The sequence below is a fragment of the Fundulus heteroclitus genome, chromosome 7, assembly GCF_011125445.2.
Source record: "Fundulus heteroclitus isolate FHET01 chromosome 7, MU-UCD_Fhet_4.1, whole genome shotgun sequence".
Classification (NCBI taxonomy): Eukaryota; Metazoa; Chordata; class Actinopteri; order Cyprinodontiformes; family Fundulidae; genus Fundulus; species Fundulus heteroclitus.
In genome coordinates this window covers 30,118,536-30,133,887 of record NC_046367.1, presented here as the reverse complement: position 1 = coordinate 30,133,887, position 15,352 = coordinate 30,118,536, and the positions used below count along the sequence as shown (strand labels likewise).

The window sequence follows — 15,352 nt, the reverse complement described above, 5'->3', positions numbered from 1 at the left end:
AAAATGATTTGCGGTCACTTTAACGTAGTGTGTTTAAACTCTGTGCGACTGTGTTAACTTTGTTTGCTCTTTTTGCGTTTCATTGCATTTATGTTTGAGTAAATTGTTTATACTTTTATGGAAATGATTACCTACATCTAAAGTCTTGCTTTATTTAAAAAAAAATTGTAAATCTTTTTTTTTTTTTTTTTAAACCAAGATCGTATAAGCTTTGAAAGCTTATACGAAGTGTAGTAGGCACATGCTTGTGAGATTTTCACGGTTTGACAACGTTGAGTTAATATTAAAGTATCACAATATTTACACATCAGTTTAAGACAAAATGGCAAAGATGACTTTCTTGATTTTCTATGAAGCAGAAAAGCAACAATTGTTCCTGTCGATGCAAAAACGAATTTAATATAGGGATTTTAAAGCTATAATGCTATCCAATTCATGGACTTAAAGGAAAAATAAAGAATAACTGGTTTGAGGTGCTAATTGTGCCGAATATTATAGCAATACAGGTATGATAAGCTGACATTAGCTGTTTAATTACCGTATTTTTTTAGACCATAAGGCGCACCGGATTAAAAGGCGCACTAAATATTCTTCCCAAGTGTGTAATATCACTCCCCCCTCCATGTACACAGCTCTCTATCCGTCTCTGTCGGGAGGACAGAGTAGTTGGACTACACTGCCCTGTTTCTAACATATGGCCAAAATAAACGCAACTTTTATTTTGAATTAACTTACTAGGTATATTGTTGCTAGTGCGTACTCCGGGCACAGGCTGCCTAAAGAACCCTTCATAGTTGAGTGTACTATTGGCTACATTTCTTGTGACAAATTCCTACTATTCCCACACGTTCTGCCAGTGGGACGGTGTCACATATAAAACAGTTAGATGTAAAGATTTCTTGCTGCCGAGCAGTTTATAGTGTGACACCGCGTATGCGGTCATAAGAATTGAGGTCTGCACGTACCCGTCTGCGTGGAGTCCACACAGAGTCCGCCTTGAGTAGGCGAGGACCTCCATGGAGTGAACTGCACCCCTTTACATGAATGCACTTCTAGTTTAGACATTACAGTCAGGCAGCCTTGTAGACGGCTCAGGGGTCCGATCAGGTAGTGACACCGTAATGCTCCAAATATCCATTAAGTGGAGTCATACTTGCACATTTTAACAGATTTCTGAGCGAATTGCACCACATAAAATTGGTCAGTAAGCACAACGGTGATCATTTATAAGACACACTGGATTATAAGGCGCACCATACATTTTTGAGAAGATTTAAGGATTTTAAGTGCACCTTATAGTCCGAAAAATACGGTAGGCTAAATCTGTCTTATTTGTAACCAAGGGAAATATAGTTTTCTTTTTTTTCAGCCTACTGACCTGCAGTGTGCAGTGGCAGGCTGGGGAGTGGCAGCACAGAGTAAACGGATGGCTCCGGTAACTTTGTCCCCTCTTATTAGCTCTCATTTAAAACGGTTTAACTTGCAGGAGGAAAACCAGGGAGTATTTTAGCAGCCATTAAAATACACTTTTATCTAATTATTTTTTTTTTTAAACAATGGTGCAGTTTGGTAGCAGGGAACAGTGCAGGCCTAGATTGTAGTTTAATATGTTTGATATTTTGTAAAATCAACCTAAGAGACTTTGGGTGTTTGGCTGAATCCTATAATAAAGTTTGTTGAATGAGATGTTTCAGTTTCTTATTTTGTATAATAAAAAACATATTGTGAAAGTTCCTTATTTACTTTTTTTAAGAGTAATGTGAATTTGTCATGAACTTTATAAAGGTAATTGGCATTTATTACTTGCTTTAGAGACTTTTTATTCAGTCATCAAATGGTGGTTTACGTATTTCGGTGCAGTTTTATAGCGTACTTGTTCCACGTTGGCACGCAGCTCATGTGATCTGCTGGACTTTGGACTTTCAGCTCCAGAGCAGGCCTCGATATTCTCGCTGAGCAAACAGATCAGATATTAAAATTCCTCTCCTGCATGGATGTCGAGGGCTTCTCCCTCACTTTGTCAATATTTAACCAGAGCTCTCTTTTTGGGAAATACCCTGCTGTGCTTTATTTATGCAGGGCCTCCATCCACGGTCTTTTCTAATTTCCCCCACGAAAAGTGCTTCAGCTGCACATTTTAAAAAGTGAAATTGAAGAGATCATGCAGTTAGTGATGACTCCTTTAATCTGCATCCACCGCCATCTGCACTCACTCATTTGATTGCCATTTCACGCCTTTTCTTGTCGCTTTGGATGCTTCGGCCAGCAGTCCGCCCCAGGATATGAGCCCTCCTCCTCTGACATACCCCCCCCCCCCCCCCCCCCGCTGGGTGTGGCCTGAGGACAGACACCGGCCGGACAATGGCGCTCCTAAATCCCAACCTCCCCCCAATATGCTCCGTTTATCATCACGTTCCTGCTGGCCCACTCCAGCTTTGCCCTCCCCAGAGGTTTAGGGCCTGAAACAAGAGCACTAGGGGGAGCATCTGTTCCTCTCACCCTCTCAGTCAGTCAGTTTTAATGTCTACCACTTCCTTTTGTCTTAGGCACTCCCTCTAAGCTCTTTATTCTAACTCATTTCAACCGATCACTCACGTTTATGTGCTCCCTTCTTTGTGTTTCCTGTAGGTGAGCAGCCAGAAGGAGTTGAGCCGGAGACCAGATCCCACTGTGCAGATCCCTGAGATGCTCATGAACCACCTGACAGGTCAGCAGACACTTTCAGACACCTAACAAGATAACAGGCTGACAGTGCATGTTAATAAATTTCCTCTGGAGAGAACATGTCGACATTAGAGAAGAAAACCAGAGATGTGAAGGATGCTGCGTTACCTTTTGGGAGGAATTCTTCTAAATTTGACTTTATGCCCTTTAGATTTTTTTCACCCCATTGTCTTTTCATCTTGAAACTATATTCACAATAAACCCACTTATTAGTGGCTGCTATTAGCATGTTATGTGGTGCATCTTCCCCTGTTTATGTTCTGCTTATGTTAAGAGGTTATGAGCAGTCAATATCTTTTCTGCAGTAGACGGCTGTCCTGACTCTTCACATCAACAGAGATTGGATTTCCATCTGACATCCAAGACTAATTCAATTTTAATCCAAGTATCCTGATTTTATTTGGTCAACGTCAGAGTCCCTGACTAAGTTCAAATCCCCATACCTGCTTGTCTTCTACTAATCTGAGATTTTCATCCTTACTGTCAGACAGCGACTTGTGTTGCCACATTTAGCTTTGACCGCCTGCTTGTTTCTTGCCCTTCTCGTAAAACTGTATTGTAGACTGTGCCCATCATTCAGTTAAACATATCTGTATATATACCAACAGTTGTTCACTAATTGCAGGGATCGTTACAGTGAAAGAGAGGCGTTGTTGGTTGCTGCAGCTTCCTATCTGCCTGTGTTATGTGAGCTTTTCTGAGTCCAGCTGAAACTTTAGAAATTAAACTTTATGCCTATCACAGTAAAGTGAAGTTATGAAGCAGCAAAATATTGTTTTTTTTTGTGACTTTGCTTTCTGCACATGAATATCTGGAACTCCACTGAAACTTGTCAGCAGTCAAACTCAAAAACTCAAAATCAACGAGTCCTATCAAAACTGAGGGAAAACGTGCTAACGTTAGCCTAGCCCCTCCAGTATACTGTTTTGTATGTAAATATTATCAATAAGAGCAAAGCATAAATGTATTAAAAATGTTCATTGTAAATGTGGAACCAGATACAGTTAAGCTAAAGATTATTCTCCTCCCTGGCAGATTGAAATTTAAAATAAATTCAAGCAGGAACTGTGTGATTTGAAAATGACGCAGGGATCACCCAAAATAAAACATTTGCAAAGAGTGTAATTATAGACAGAAATAAACAGTCCAACTTTCTATTTATATTTTAACAACTTCTTAATAATCTATGAAAAGCCTTCCTGACCAGCTTTTTGCATGTGTCCACTATTGTTTTGATTTATCTTTGATCACGAGCTGATAGACTTCGAGGTTGGAGGGCCTCTTTGCCATCACCCTAATCTTTAACTCCCTCCATCCTGCTATATATACACACGATGATATACGTACATGCTGCTGCAGCAAAAACTTGCACTATTCATATGGTCTTACAGATAACGTTTCTATTCATATCAAATGCATTTGTGTTGTATTACTTTTTCTCCCCGCTGGCAAATAAAAATGACACAAAGATAATAAATGTTACACAAGTCTCAATACTTGTTTTTTGACCAGCTACTATTAAGAATCAGCCTTTGGTTCAGTTTGAAAGATACGCCGGAAAAAAGCCCGCAACACGATTCTTATGGCCTCGCTTTGCTCACACTTAATGAACGTGTCACAGCGAGAAAAGAGCTTCTTCAGTTCAGTGGGAAGGAGGAGGAGGAGGAGGAGAAGAAAAAAAACACTGACCACCACTGCAGTGTATGGACGTTATTTTATGTAAAGTTAGATGCTACATGCGTAGGGATTGGTAATTATTTCCGCGTGAGTATATGAATCACCATGGGGACGAACACATGCACAGCGGTGGCAGCTCGTCAGCTGGGGATCAGACGTGGGTTTTTAGATAATGGATCGACGAACGGCTGCACATATCGGCTGATACAGGAAAAAAAAACTAAAATATCGGCTGATGTATTGGCCGACCTCTAATTCACAATGTATTGACTACATACATGGAAGGACCATGTCACCCAGTGTAACAAAAAGTGTTTCTGAACAGGATTACCTTTAAAACCCATACATTTATCTTATATTTAATGTACACAGTTTTTCTCTCTCCAGCTTCTTACTGAAAGGCTGAAAACAAAGACGAGGTATTTTTATGCCTCGGCCGCACGTGACTGTTAAACAAGATGCTTTGTTTTGACAGGCCGCACGCTCTGATGTTTCATTTTGCACCATGCAGCCCACAGCCATGTGTCACAGTTGGCTTGGATGAAACCGATTTGCTGATTTTGGTCCAAACGGATTTTCTCTTGTACAGAAGCGGTCTGTCCTACTTACAGAGACACCACTGCAGCCCAACCTGCTGTTTCCAGCTGGTGCTGCTTTGAAAGCGCTCCTCCACCCCACCCCCACCCCCCCCGTCACACACTCCTCTGCCTCCTCCTCCTCCTCCATTGCCTCTCCTCTCCTCTGCTTTCATTTCATCTCTCTTTGCTCCGCCCACGAATCCCCGCTTCATCCCTCCTCCTCCTCTCCGAGTCGCGTCCTCTGCTGCGTCAGATGCCTCCATTCATGAAAAGCGTGACGTGAGCAGGTCCTCAGCGACACCGAGGCGATTCACGCCGCCCACCCACTCACAGCCCAGGTGCTGCAGGAGTCACAGGGATGCCTGTCTGCTTCCCCTCTCTGTCCCTTTCTTGCCGCTTCTTCCTCGTGTCTTCATAGTTTTCAGCCATCCTCTCCGGGGCTTTCTATAACAGCCCTCCATCCCTGCCTCAGAGCGGAGACAGGACCATGAATCTGAGCCACGTCGGCTGTGAGTAACCTTCTGATAGCCGTGTCTCTGTGATGTGGAGGTACCTCTCCTTCTCTTCACCGATTTGCCGTTCATCCTTTACCACGTATGGATGTTTTCTCGTGGGTATTGGGGTTGTTCGTGTATGTTTCGCGTCTGTTCAGCAGCGGTGCTGCAGGAGTGTGTTGATCAGTCGTGCGTCGGTGCGTGCAGGAGCTATTTTAGGCTCGGCAGTGACGCCGCTGCTGCTTTTTGATGCAGTGTTATCCGTGCCCTCTGAAGGACAGGTGATGTAGTTTAACGCAACAACCCCACTTTTTTTTTTTTTTTCATTCATGCAAACAGAATTATTTAAAAACAACCTGGTTTTACTGGGACTAGTGTTGTTTTCATGCACAAGCCACACTCATCACGAGTGTCTTACTTAACCCAAATTAACCCACTTTGCCGACTTTGTTATCCCTGACTTGCCTCCCCCTGTTTGCATCTTCACCAATCTCTTAATTTGCGTGGCAGCTGGAAAGCTCAGAGTGTGCCTACCTCTGTCCTTTGCTACTAAGCATGTTTATGTAACTGTGGAGGATGAATAGCCAGCGGTCGGGCTTTAGAGGAGAGGAAGAGGAGGGGCGGAGCAGATCCATCCTTTTTTCCAAAAATGGGACAAGAATGAAATCTATGAAGTCTGACTTCAGACGATTTACTCTTGAGATTTACACACGTGTTTTTCAAGAGGAAGCAGGGATCATAGAAGGCTTGGAACCACAAGGAGCACTAATGCATATTGATTTCCGGGCTTTCTGCTGTAGCAGATCTGGTCCCACTGGACTCGCATGACCCACTTTTCTGCTCTTTAGCTTTGTGGATTTCCATATTGCATCCATATATAAAAAAAAAATGGTGTCAGTCACAGCCAGTCTTTTGCAATATGCATGTTTGTCTGTGTCTGTCCTTGTTAGCAGGCCAGGCCGACCGTCCCATTAAAAGAGCACAAGGGGAGTTGTTGTGGCAGCAGCTGCTCTGGTGTTGCAGTGTTTTGTTTTTTTTTGTGCGAGCGTCTGCGAGCAAGTGTGCTGTTGTCTCCTGGTCGCGCAGGGCAGACGGGCCCAGTTCACATGGAGCCGGCTCCTCTTGTGCCCTTTGTTGTCGCTCTGGGAGGCTTTCCCATTAGAGATGGGCCGGTACAATATTGTGCTGCATGCAGCCACAGCAGCAGTAGAAAACGAGTCAGTTTTGTCTGTTTTCCCATTCACGTTTTTCTACTTTAGTCTTCCTCCTGCATTTTGCTTTTCTTTACTTTTTTTTGGCCTGACTTTCTCTTTTTATCTCTTTTTGTCGTTAATTACTGTGAACAAAACTACCGCTTGACCCAAAAGGTTGATTATAATAATAAATTGGAGAGGAATATTTGTATTTGCTGACTCTATCCCTTATTGCCTTCTTTAAATGTGTATTTGTCCTTCTGTTCAGTGGCTTCCTATCCTTCCGTGTCCTTCCTTTATATCTTTTCACAGATCCTATAGTTATAGCCTTATGTCTGTGGAAATGTCCACCATAAATTCACAGTTTTAAAATGGACTGAAAGGACTAAGAGCTTTGGAAATTTTAATGTGGAAAAATGATGGCCGCTGCTTGAAAGGGGACACTACAGAGAATAAAATCATGCTAAAACCAAAGTACAAAATATATTACAAAGAAAATATACAATCATCTGGGGTCTCTTTTACAAAGCTTGTGTACCAGGGCTTCATGTACCACAGATTAACAGATTATTGTGACAAGGTGTGCAGCAATTACTTTAATTGCTGTAAACAGTCAAACACACTTGCGCGTAATGCTGCTCAGTGGATGCATTCGCACTGCTGGAAGACCGTGCAGATTTTGAGAATTGAGGAATCGCGGTCTCATGGGCAATAATGAAGACTGACCATTATCCCGCTTTTGACTTTTGCATTGTGTTAAGATATAAACTACAGAGGAAAGTGGCTACTCCTCCCTCCCAGGTGCTGAAAGGCAGCTCTCCAACCCCCGGAGCGCTCAGCGCCTATCGGCTTCCTAAAATGCTTTTTGTGGTTTTTCTTTCCTTTTTTTTTGGGGGGGGGGGGGGGGGGGTGCGTTAATAATCGCAGGGAAAACCTTATTCTTTCTGGTCTCCTCCCTCCTCTGAATGTCAATCTGAACGCACAGCCATAGTAAGAATTCAACACGGAGCTTTTTAACAACTTATTTTCATTTGGGCATCATATGTGCTTTTACGTCTGATTTTTCACATTTAATCAACTTCTGTCTGAACTTTTTCACAGTTTCTTTGCCTTTTCTCCGTGGCAGCCACGTCACCATGATGAACAAAACGATCAGATGACCCATTTTTAACATGCATTAACATCCATGAGGTGCTTTGCATTGACCATTTATGGTTGAATCTGGGCGTGTAGAGGGCTAAACATGAGGCGGAGCCTGGTACGCAGACACTCAAGTACAGCTGTAATCTATAAAGGAAAATTACAGGCTGGTGTGCATGGTTTTATAAATCTGAATATTTTTTTGGCATGCGCCATTTTCTTTTTCTTGGCGTGCGTGCACTTTTAGTATGGACTCCACGCAAAGTTTTATAAATGAGAGCCCTGGCCTTTACCAGGATATTAGATTAAGTACAGCCTCAAGTGCACAGAACATGTAGGAGACTCTATACTTTCTTTAATAAAATAATTAAGTAAGTAATAATCTTCATCACTGTCGACTGTAGTGAAAACACTTAAGACCGCTGATCTTTTTCCCAGTGGTAGATGTTCCAGCAAATTCACCCCAACATCTGCAATGGTCAGCGAACATCCAGAAAGACCTGCATCTCAGACTAAACAGGCCTTAGTTAACAAGTTAAAGTTCACGGCAGAACAATTAGAAAAGGCCAAACAAGTATTGCTTGTTTGTTGCCCACTTAAAGACTCTTCGCTTTAAAAAATAAGGTAACTGAATGATTTGGGCTTGGCCTTGTGATAGACCCCGCCTCTCAGCTAATGACTGCTGGAGATAAGCACCAGCCCCCAACAGCCCCGCTCGGATAAGCGGGTGTAGATGATGGATGGATGCATGACCGGGGTTTGAATGAACCACAAGGCTTCTGAAGCATTGTCCGTTAGACAGATTAGACTAAAGTGCAGATGCTTTGTCCAGGGTTACGTTTAAAGAAATCTAAACCCGGATTATCAGTACAGACAGGGCATGAAGCAAGGTGGCGGTGGGGGTGATGATCTGGATTTGTTTTGCAGCCACAAGACCAGGAAACCTTGTACTAATATAATCGACCACAAACTCACATGATTACCAACGTATTTTAGTTTAAAGACGGGGTTTTGAGTCCTATGGCTGAAGCAGGGCTAAAGCAACAGGACAATGATCCTACAAACGGCATAAAACTACCACAGAACGGCTTAATATCAATCATTAGTGTTGCAACAGTCCGTTCAAATTTCAAAGTGTAAAAGATTGATTGAGAAGCTAAAACCTCAAATTATCGCTGCTTTTAGAAATTACTAAATCATGGGGTGTATTTTACATTTTGGGTTCATCTTTGCTTAATAACAATGAAAGGCTGAAATCTGATATGTGTTTTTGTATATTTTGGGATTAATTTAGATTATTTCGTTGTGTCCTGATAGATGTCGTAAAAACCCTTTTTAGTCCGTCTGCAGCTGCAGTTTGTAGCCTCTCTGCGTGTTCTGGCTGCTGTGCCTCACCAAGAGCCTGAAGAATGAAGCTGACGTGTCTTTTCTTCACTTATTTATTTTCTCCAGTTCTGGCTGGTACCAGCCGAGGCTATTTGAGGCGCCAATCTCGCGTGTGTTTGGAGTGCTAATGACTCCAGCCTGTCTGTGTCAGACATTCGGCGGATTCCTCCAGAACATGACGTTGAATCGATTTGATCTTTGAGAACATGGTTTCTTTAACATCCATCCGATCCTTCTGCTTTTCATGTTATTCCAGAAGGAGAGATCAAATTTTTTACACACCATCCCCACCTGGCCTTTTTTTCCTGCGGTTCCAGCCAAAGCATTGACCGTGTTTCTGTTTGATCTTCCGTCTAACCCTTAACCTACAGCTAAGCAGGGCAGGGTTCCTGCGCTGGGTGGCCTGCTTTCCTCTCCAGCCATCCTTTGGTATTCAAGTCTCCACAGATGAGTCACCAAGCAGCCTCAGAACAAGAGGGAAGACGGAGTACAGGAAAATGTCAGCTGGGAGAGATTCTGGATAACAAATAGCTGTTCCCACACTGGCAGATTATTCCTTTCCCCTACATACTGTTTGATGATGCGGGAGAGTTGCAATCGAAACCTTTTAAACATCTTTTAACCACCTTACAGATTTGTCCACTTGAAGAGTAACATGACCTGTGAGTTTTGTGTATGTGGTTTGCGTCGGGTTTGTGTTTAGTCCCAATTTTGGTTCATATCTCAGGAATTAAAAGTGATATAAAGCTGATTCTGGTTTCATTTGAAAGCAGAGCTTCTCCTTTAAAGAACTAATTGTCTTTCATTCTGATTGGACTGAAACTGAAGCTTCAAACAGGAAACGTTTTTATTTGATTTATTTCCAGAGCTGGGTTGGGTTTGTGTTTGGTCCCGATTTTTTTTTTTTTGTTTTGTTTTATGTAACTCTTGTTTACTCACAGAGAGACCTTGGACAGTCCATAGTCTGGGGAAACAAGTACAGATATCAGAGTTCAGCTGCTCAACTATGACCAAGAAAAACAGACTATCACATGCTCGGTGGAGACCAGGCGAGCTCTCGCCATCTGTTTGTTTCAGGAGAGGAGGCCAAGCGGGCCAGAAACGTTGTAGTGCAGGTATTTGGCCCAGAAATAAGCTTCAGATGTTGAACGAACAGCTGCACTTGTCTGACTGTCGACATTTTTGTATTTTTTCACTTGACAACCATGATCTCTAATGTATTTGAATTAACTTATGTGATAAATCAATGCAAATTAGCATAAAATTGCAAAGCAGCATGGCAAGGATGAATTGTTTACATTTTTAATCAATACTTACTATAGACACCTTATATCTTTCTTGGTCTGCCTCCACCAGGTTTGCACCTGTATAGAATGAAACTTGCCTTTTCTTCTTAACAAGAAGACTGAAGCTGTGTCTTATTAACTGGAGGGCATCTGTACACATTATTTTCAGTCTTTTGACAGATTAAATTTAGGCTTGGACTTTCACTGGTCCATTATAACACATGGATTTTATTTGATCTGCCCCTGTCTTTCAACACGTTTCGCCGTGGTGGTGGTCTTAGTTTTCCACCATGTAGGGTTTAGGATGTAGATCAAAAATTCAGTTTTTGTCTCATCTAAAGAGAACCTGCTGTGCCCCCAACAAGGATTGTGTCAAACTGCATATAATGCTTGTTTTGGCTTTCTTTGAGCAATGGAAAGCTCTACTCATGCACATATGACAGGCCCCCTCATTGTCTATTTTTAAAACTTCTTTAAAAACTTACTTTTACTCACTGACCTTCAAACCAACTGAGATTTGATTTTACTTAAATTTTTTACTGGTGTGGTTTTTATCTGTATTTGCAATGTTTTATTGTGTTTTGTAGCAAGGTTCTTAATTTATTATTGTGTGCTTAGTTTTTCCATTTGGTATCATTTTATTGTTTTTAATGTTCAGGACTTGGTGTCAGTTCCATAAATGCCACATTTGGGTAGTTTACAACAAACAGTTGTGACATCGCTAGATTTCCCCACCTGAGCTGTGGATCACTACAGCTCCTCCAGAGTTGCCATAGACCTTATGACTGCTTGTCTGATAAATGCTCTTCTTCGACTAAAAGGGTCCTGAATATAAAGGCACAGATCACCACAGATTGATTAGTTTTGAAAACGGCATCCTTCTTTCACTTTTTAGTTATAACCTACTTCGTGTTGTTCTATTACATAAAATCCAATCTAAACACATTAAAATCTGTGATTTTAACGGGACAAAATGTGAAAAAGATTTGGGGGTGTGCATGCTTAGGCAAGCCACAAAAAGTTGGAAATGATCCGTTTTTTACAGTGCAATGAGCAGATAAACTAAAAACAAATGTTGCATCTTTCATTCAAGAAGCCACATGGTTGCCATTCAAGCCAAAATTTTGTCACTCTTGTGTTTGACGACTTCATGAATGTGGCCTTTAGCCAGAGCGCTGAATGGGATCGAGCGTGACTGCCAGCGTAGGGTCAGGATGGATGCGGCGTCGACATGGTAACGTGGGAATGATGAGGTGGGATGGAGGCTAAATTGGTTCTTTGTTGGAGGCGCAGCTGTCACCTGAAAGGACGTTCTCCCCTCCGGGTGGGTCCCAGCAGGGCTCCTGTTAATGAGGAGAGGAGCCGCGGAGGCGCAGATGAGACGACTGCTGCTCGGGCGCGAGCACAAATGTTATGTCTGTCGATGTGAAGAGCATCCGCTCTTGTGCTGAAACTCGCTGGACGTCTCAGCAGCTGTTTGAAAAGAGATAACAGACAGGCAGGCGTTCGCTTGGAGTTGCAACCAAAAAAAAAAAAAGATCGGCCTTCCCTAGTGGATTGCTGGGAGTACTGGGATTACTGGGTCTTGCCAGACACGCCCAGGGCATGTGTGCGTGAACCCGATCCCCTCCCCTGGACCTCCACCAACTGCTCTGCACTCACACATAATGAGGGATACAATAACTGCTGCTCCCTCGAGTTTAGTGTATCTCTAATTAAAAGTCTGCAAACCTTGAGGCATGACGTTGCCTTTTAAAAAAGAAAAACATAAATAAATGATATTATTTTAAAAAAAGAAATCTAGATATGTTTGTTGGAGCATCGCTCTGTAGCCCTGTGGACGGATTAAAGGATCAGCCCCTGATAATTTCTCCCCCTCTGTCCCTCCCCATCCAGCTCATTCGCTATAATATTCATCCTGCCTAGCATGTGCATTGTGTCCTCCTCTGAACCAACATTCACGTTTTCCAAACTCCGTTTTTTTAATAATCATCAGAGGGACAGTTTACGCGTTCCTGTTCTCAGTCACGATGTCTCTCGGAAAGTCCGGTAAATAAATGACCAACGTAAATGAAACCCGCCGTCTCCCCTCCATCAGGCGGCTCAGAGATCTTCCATTAGAGATTGATGAAAGGGAGCAAGAGGTTTCTTTCTCCCTCTTGGTGTCAGGAAACGGACATGAAAGGTTGGAAGCCATCCACGCTCTGCGGTCATTAATCAGCCGGGATAATTGTAGAGGTTCAGTTCAGCTACAGAGGCTGCAGTATGTCTTAATACCGCTGTCCGGCCGCACCACATCCACGCGCTGCAGGGTCGACGTCAGGAGGCCAGCTCTCAGGATTGTCTGCGAGGTGGAATTACACCGCCGGCCTTCGGCTCGTTTGTCTCTGCTTTGGAAGGGACGGATTTATTGGATACCTGAGAGAGCGTTCTCTCCTTCCCCTGCACTCTCAGCAGCCTGCTTAGACAAACGCCTGCATTATGGATGAGCTGCTGGCAGCTGCCACACTCTCACAGCGCTCAGGTTTCCCCCAGTGGATACACAGAGATACACTACATGGATTTGCACAAACATCCAAACATAAGCTACAGTACTGTGCAAAAATCCCCGTTATTCTTCATCCGTTATTGTTTTGCTTGCCACAGTCGGTATTTCTTATAAAGTGTTTCAGGTTTTCTGAATGTCTTGCCAACTTTTACTTTAAACCTTCTCCTTGAAGCTCTAATAACTGTTGATTAAAACCACTTGAAAAGAAAACGAAGAAAGTCTGGCTGTTGGAAGTAAAATATAAGATAATTAAGGGACTTTATAAAATGTTTTACAGTGCTTTATTTGAACCAGAATATTAAATAGATGAGCTATAACTTTAGATGGATTCATCTGAATTTTGTGACAAGATTTCTATCTGCAGTTTTTGAAAACTTTGAGCTGCTGATAGCAATTTTATCCTATTCAGACTAACCCCTAAACTGCAAACAGGTCTCACTCAACATGTCATAGAAAGTAGAGTTTTGCTATAAATAGCTCCATATAGCTCTGTGCTTCTTCTTCTATGTTTTGGGCACCTCACTGATATTTAAACTAGCAAACATTAAGTCGTCTTCACCTAGTAACCATCTTCCACAGCAAATAGTGGGCTGCTGTCATTAGCACTGTGGGAATGGTTTGTCCACTTATCAGGAAAATATAAAATTGTTAGGGTTTTTAACCGTTAACCAATCAGTCGATCAAGCTGAAAATTATGCAATTTGGGTCTTTTGCGAATTTCTCTGTTAATCTCTAATCCTTTGATGGCTTTTATTATAAATTGTGTCACTGTCTTCCTTTTCCAGTCAAGCATGTAGAAATGTTGCTGAAGGCTAAGGAATGTATACATGGGATGTAGAGTGCATTTAAACATCAAACTTGTTGGCACTGAACTGCTTTTTAAAAGAGTTTTGATTGGACAATATTTGTCCTTTTTTCCCATTAAAAGCCAACTTGGAGTCTTGTGTCCTCCCTGAAGGAGGTGTGATATCCACACGCTCTCTATCTGAGCCCCGAACTGAGCTGAAAACTCAGTATGTCACTATTTGCAGCGCGTTAGAAGCCACAGCATGAAAAACAATCTGAGCATTTTCAGTTTTGGCAGCTCCTAGAGGCAGTGCTGGGAATAAAAAGTCACCCTGACATAAAATCTTACACATGAATCTGGCCTGAGGTCAGAGCCGAAAGAAAGCAAACAACGTCGTTTGCTTTTTGCATCATAATAATGTTAATTTAGTGTGGCGCTTTTTTTTTTTTTTTTTTTTTTTTTTTTTTTTTTCTGCTTTTAAAGTACACTGTTACTTATTTTAAACCAATTATGCCATGTTGAGCTTACATATTTAAAACACCTAAACATAAACCCCGAAGTGGGATTTTGGAAGAAATATTTTATTTGTGTCAAATCCTTCTTCTTTATCCTGCAGAAAAATGTCTCCAGGTTCAGGGTTACTTTATTTTTCACATAGCTAAAAAAAACAAACAAACAGTACACAACACAAGTTAAAGGAGCAATAAGTAATAAATGTACTGCAAAATCAACCAAAATATTTTTTATTTGTCACCTAGGATGTAAGTAACATTCCCTATAAGTAATCGGTCATCTCCATCAACAATATCTTAGTCATATTTTTTTCTCTACTCAAACCTAGAGGTACGGTCCAGAACTACTTCAGTTCAGATTGTAGCCTGTGTTCACTTCCTGGTTCCTGAGCCAATCATATGAGAGCTCCCAGGGTTTCCAAAACCGAGCGCAACATTTGGTATTTTATTTTGGCAAAAAAGCAGCAGCCTGCAAACATGGAAGCCAGAAAGAGAAGTGGACCAGAAATAGAACAGAATAAAGCACCATATACCTATCCGGTGTACGTTGAATTTCTGTGGGATTTCACAGCAGCAATGGACCGTTTAGAAACGGCATATTAGATTGTTGTCATTGGCAGGCTGTGGTACCGATTTGAACCACAAGTTGTCATTATTACTTTTTCCTCTTTTAACCATAGCTGCCCAAACAAGCTAACCATAGTGTGACAGTGAAAATGAATGATTGAATGTAGTGTAAGGGCCTTTGGGGTCCTCAGGACTTGATTAGGCAGTATAAAAGTACCATTTAATGATTTTTTCTGTTGTTTGTCATGGGTTTGCTAATTGTTTCCTGGCATTTTTTACTTTTCAGCATTGTTAAAAGATCAACACACCATGTCCCAATCTGAGTCACGGGACATCTATCAGGTTTACAACGGCATTTCAGTGGCTTTGAGACTGTAGGAAACCGCAGTGAGAGCCATTATCCACAGACAGATGGAAACCTTTCTGGAGTGGCCTGTCTACCAAAGTTAATCCAAAAGCA

At 42.0% G+C, this 15,352-nt stretch overlaps 2 protein-coding genes across 3 annotated transcripts in view; both read left to right on the top strand.

Moving 5' to 3' along the window:
* The window catches only part of LOC105937157 (transient receptor potential cation channel subfamily M member 2), a 111,970-nt gene extending 109,237 nt beyond the window's left edge, over positions 1-2,733 (top strand). The window contains exon 27 of the mRNA XM_036139759.1: positions 2,629-2,733. Within this exon, the coding sequence (XP_035995652.1) occupies positions 2,629-2,733 (105 nt within the window). The remainder of the gene's footprint in view (positions 1-2,628) is intronic.
* si:ch211-45c16.2 (mitogen-activated protein kinase kinase kinase 13) overlaps positions 1-15,352 on the top strand; it is a 54,556-nt gene that overhangs the window by 21,134 nt on the left and 18,070 nt on the right. Inside the window, exon 2 of one of the 2 annotated variants that reach the window (XM_012878371.3) lies at positions 2,629-2,707. The gene's annotated coding sequence lies outside the window, so the exon portion shown is untranslated. Of the gene's footprint in view, positions 1-2,628; positions 2,708-5,241; positions 5,489-15,352 lie in introns of those variants that run through there. The other variant, XM_012878374.3, reaches the window with a different exon arrangement.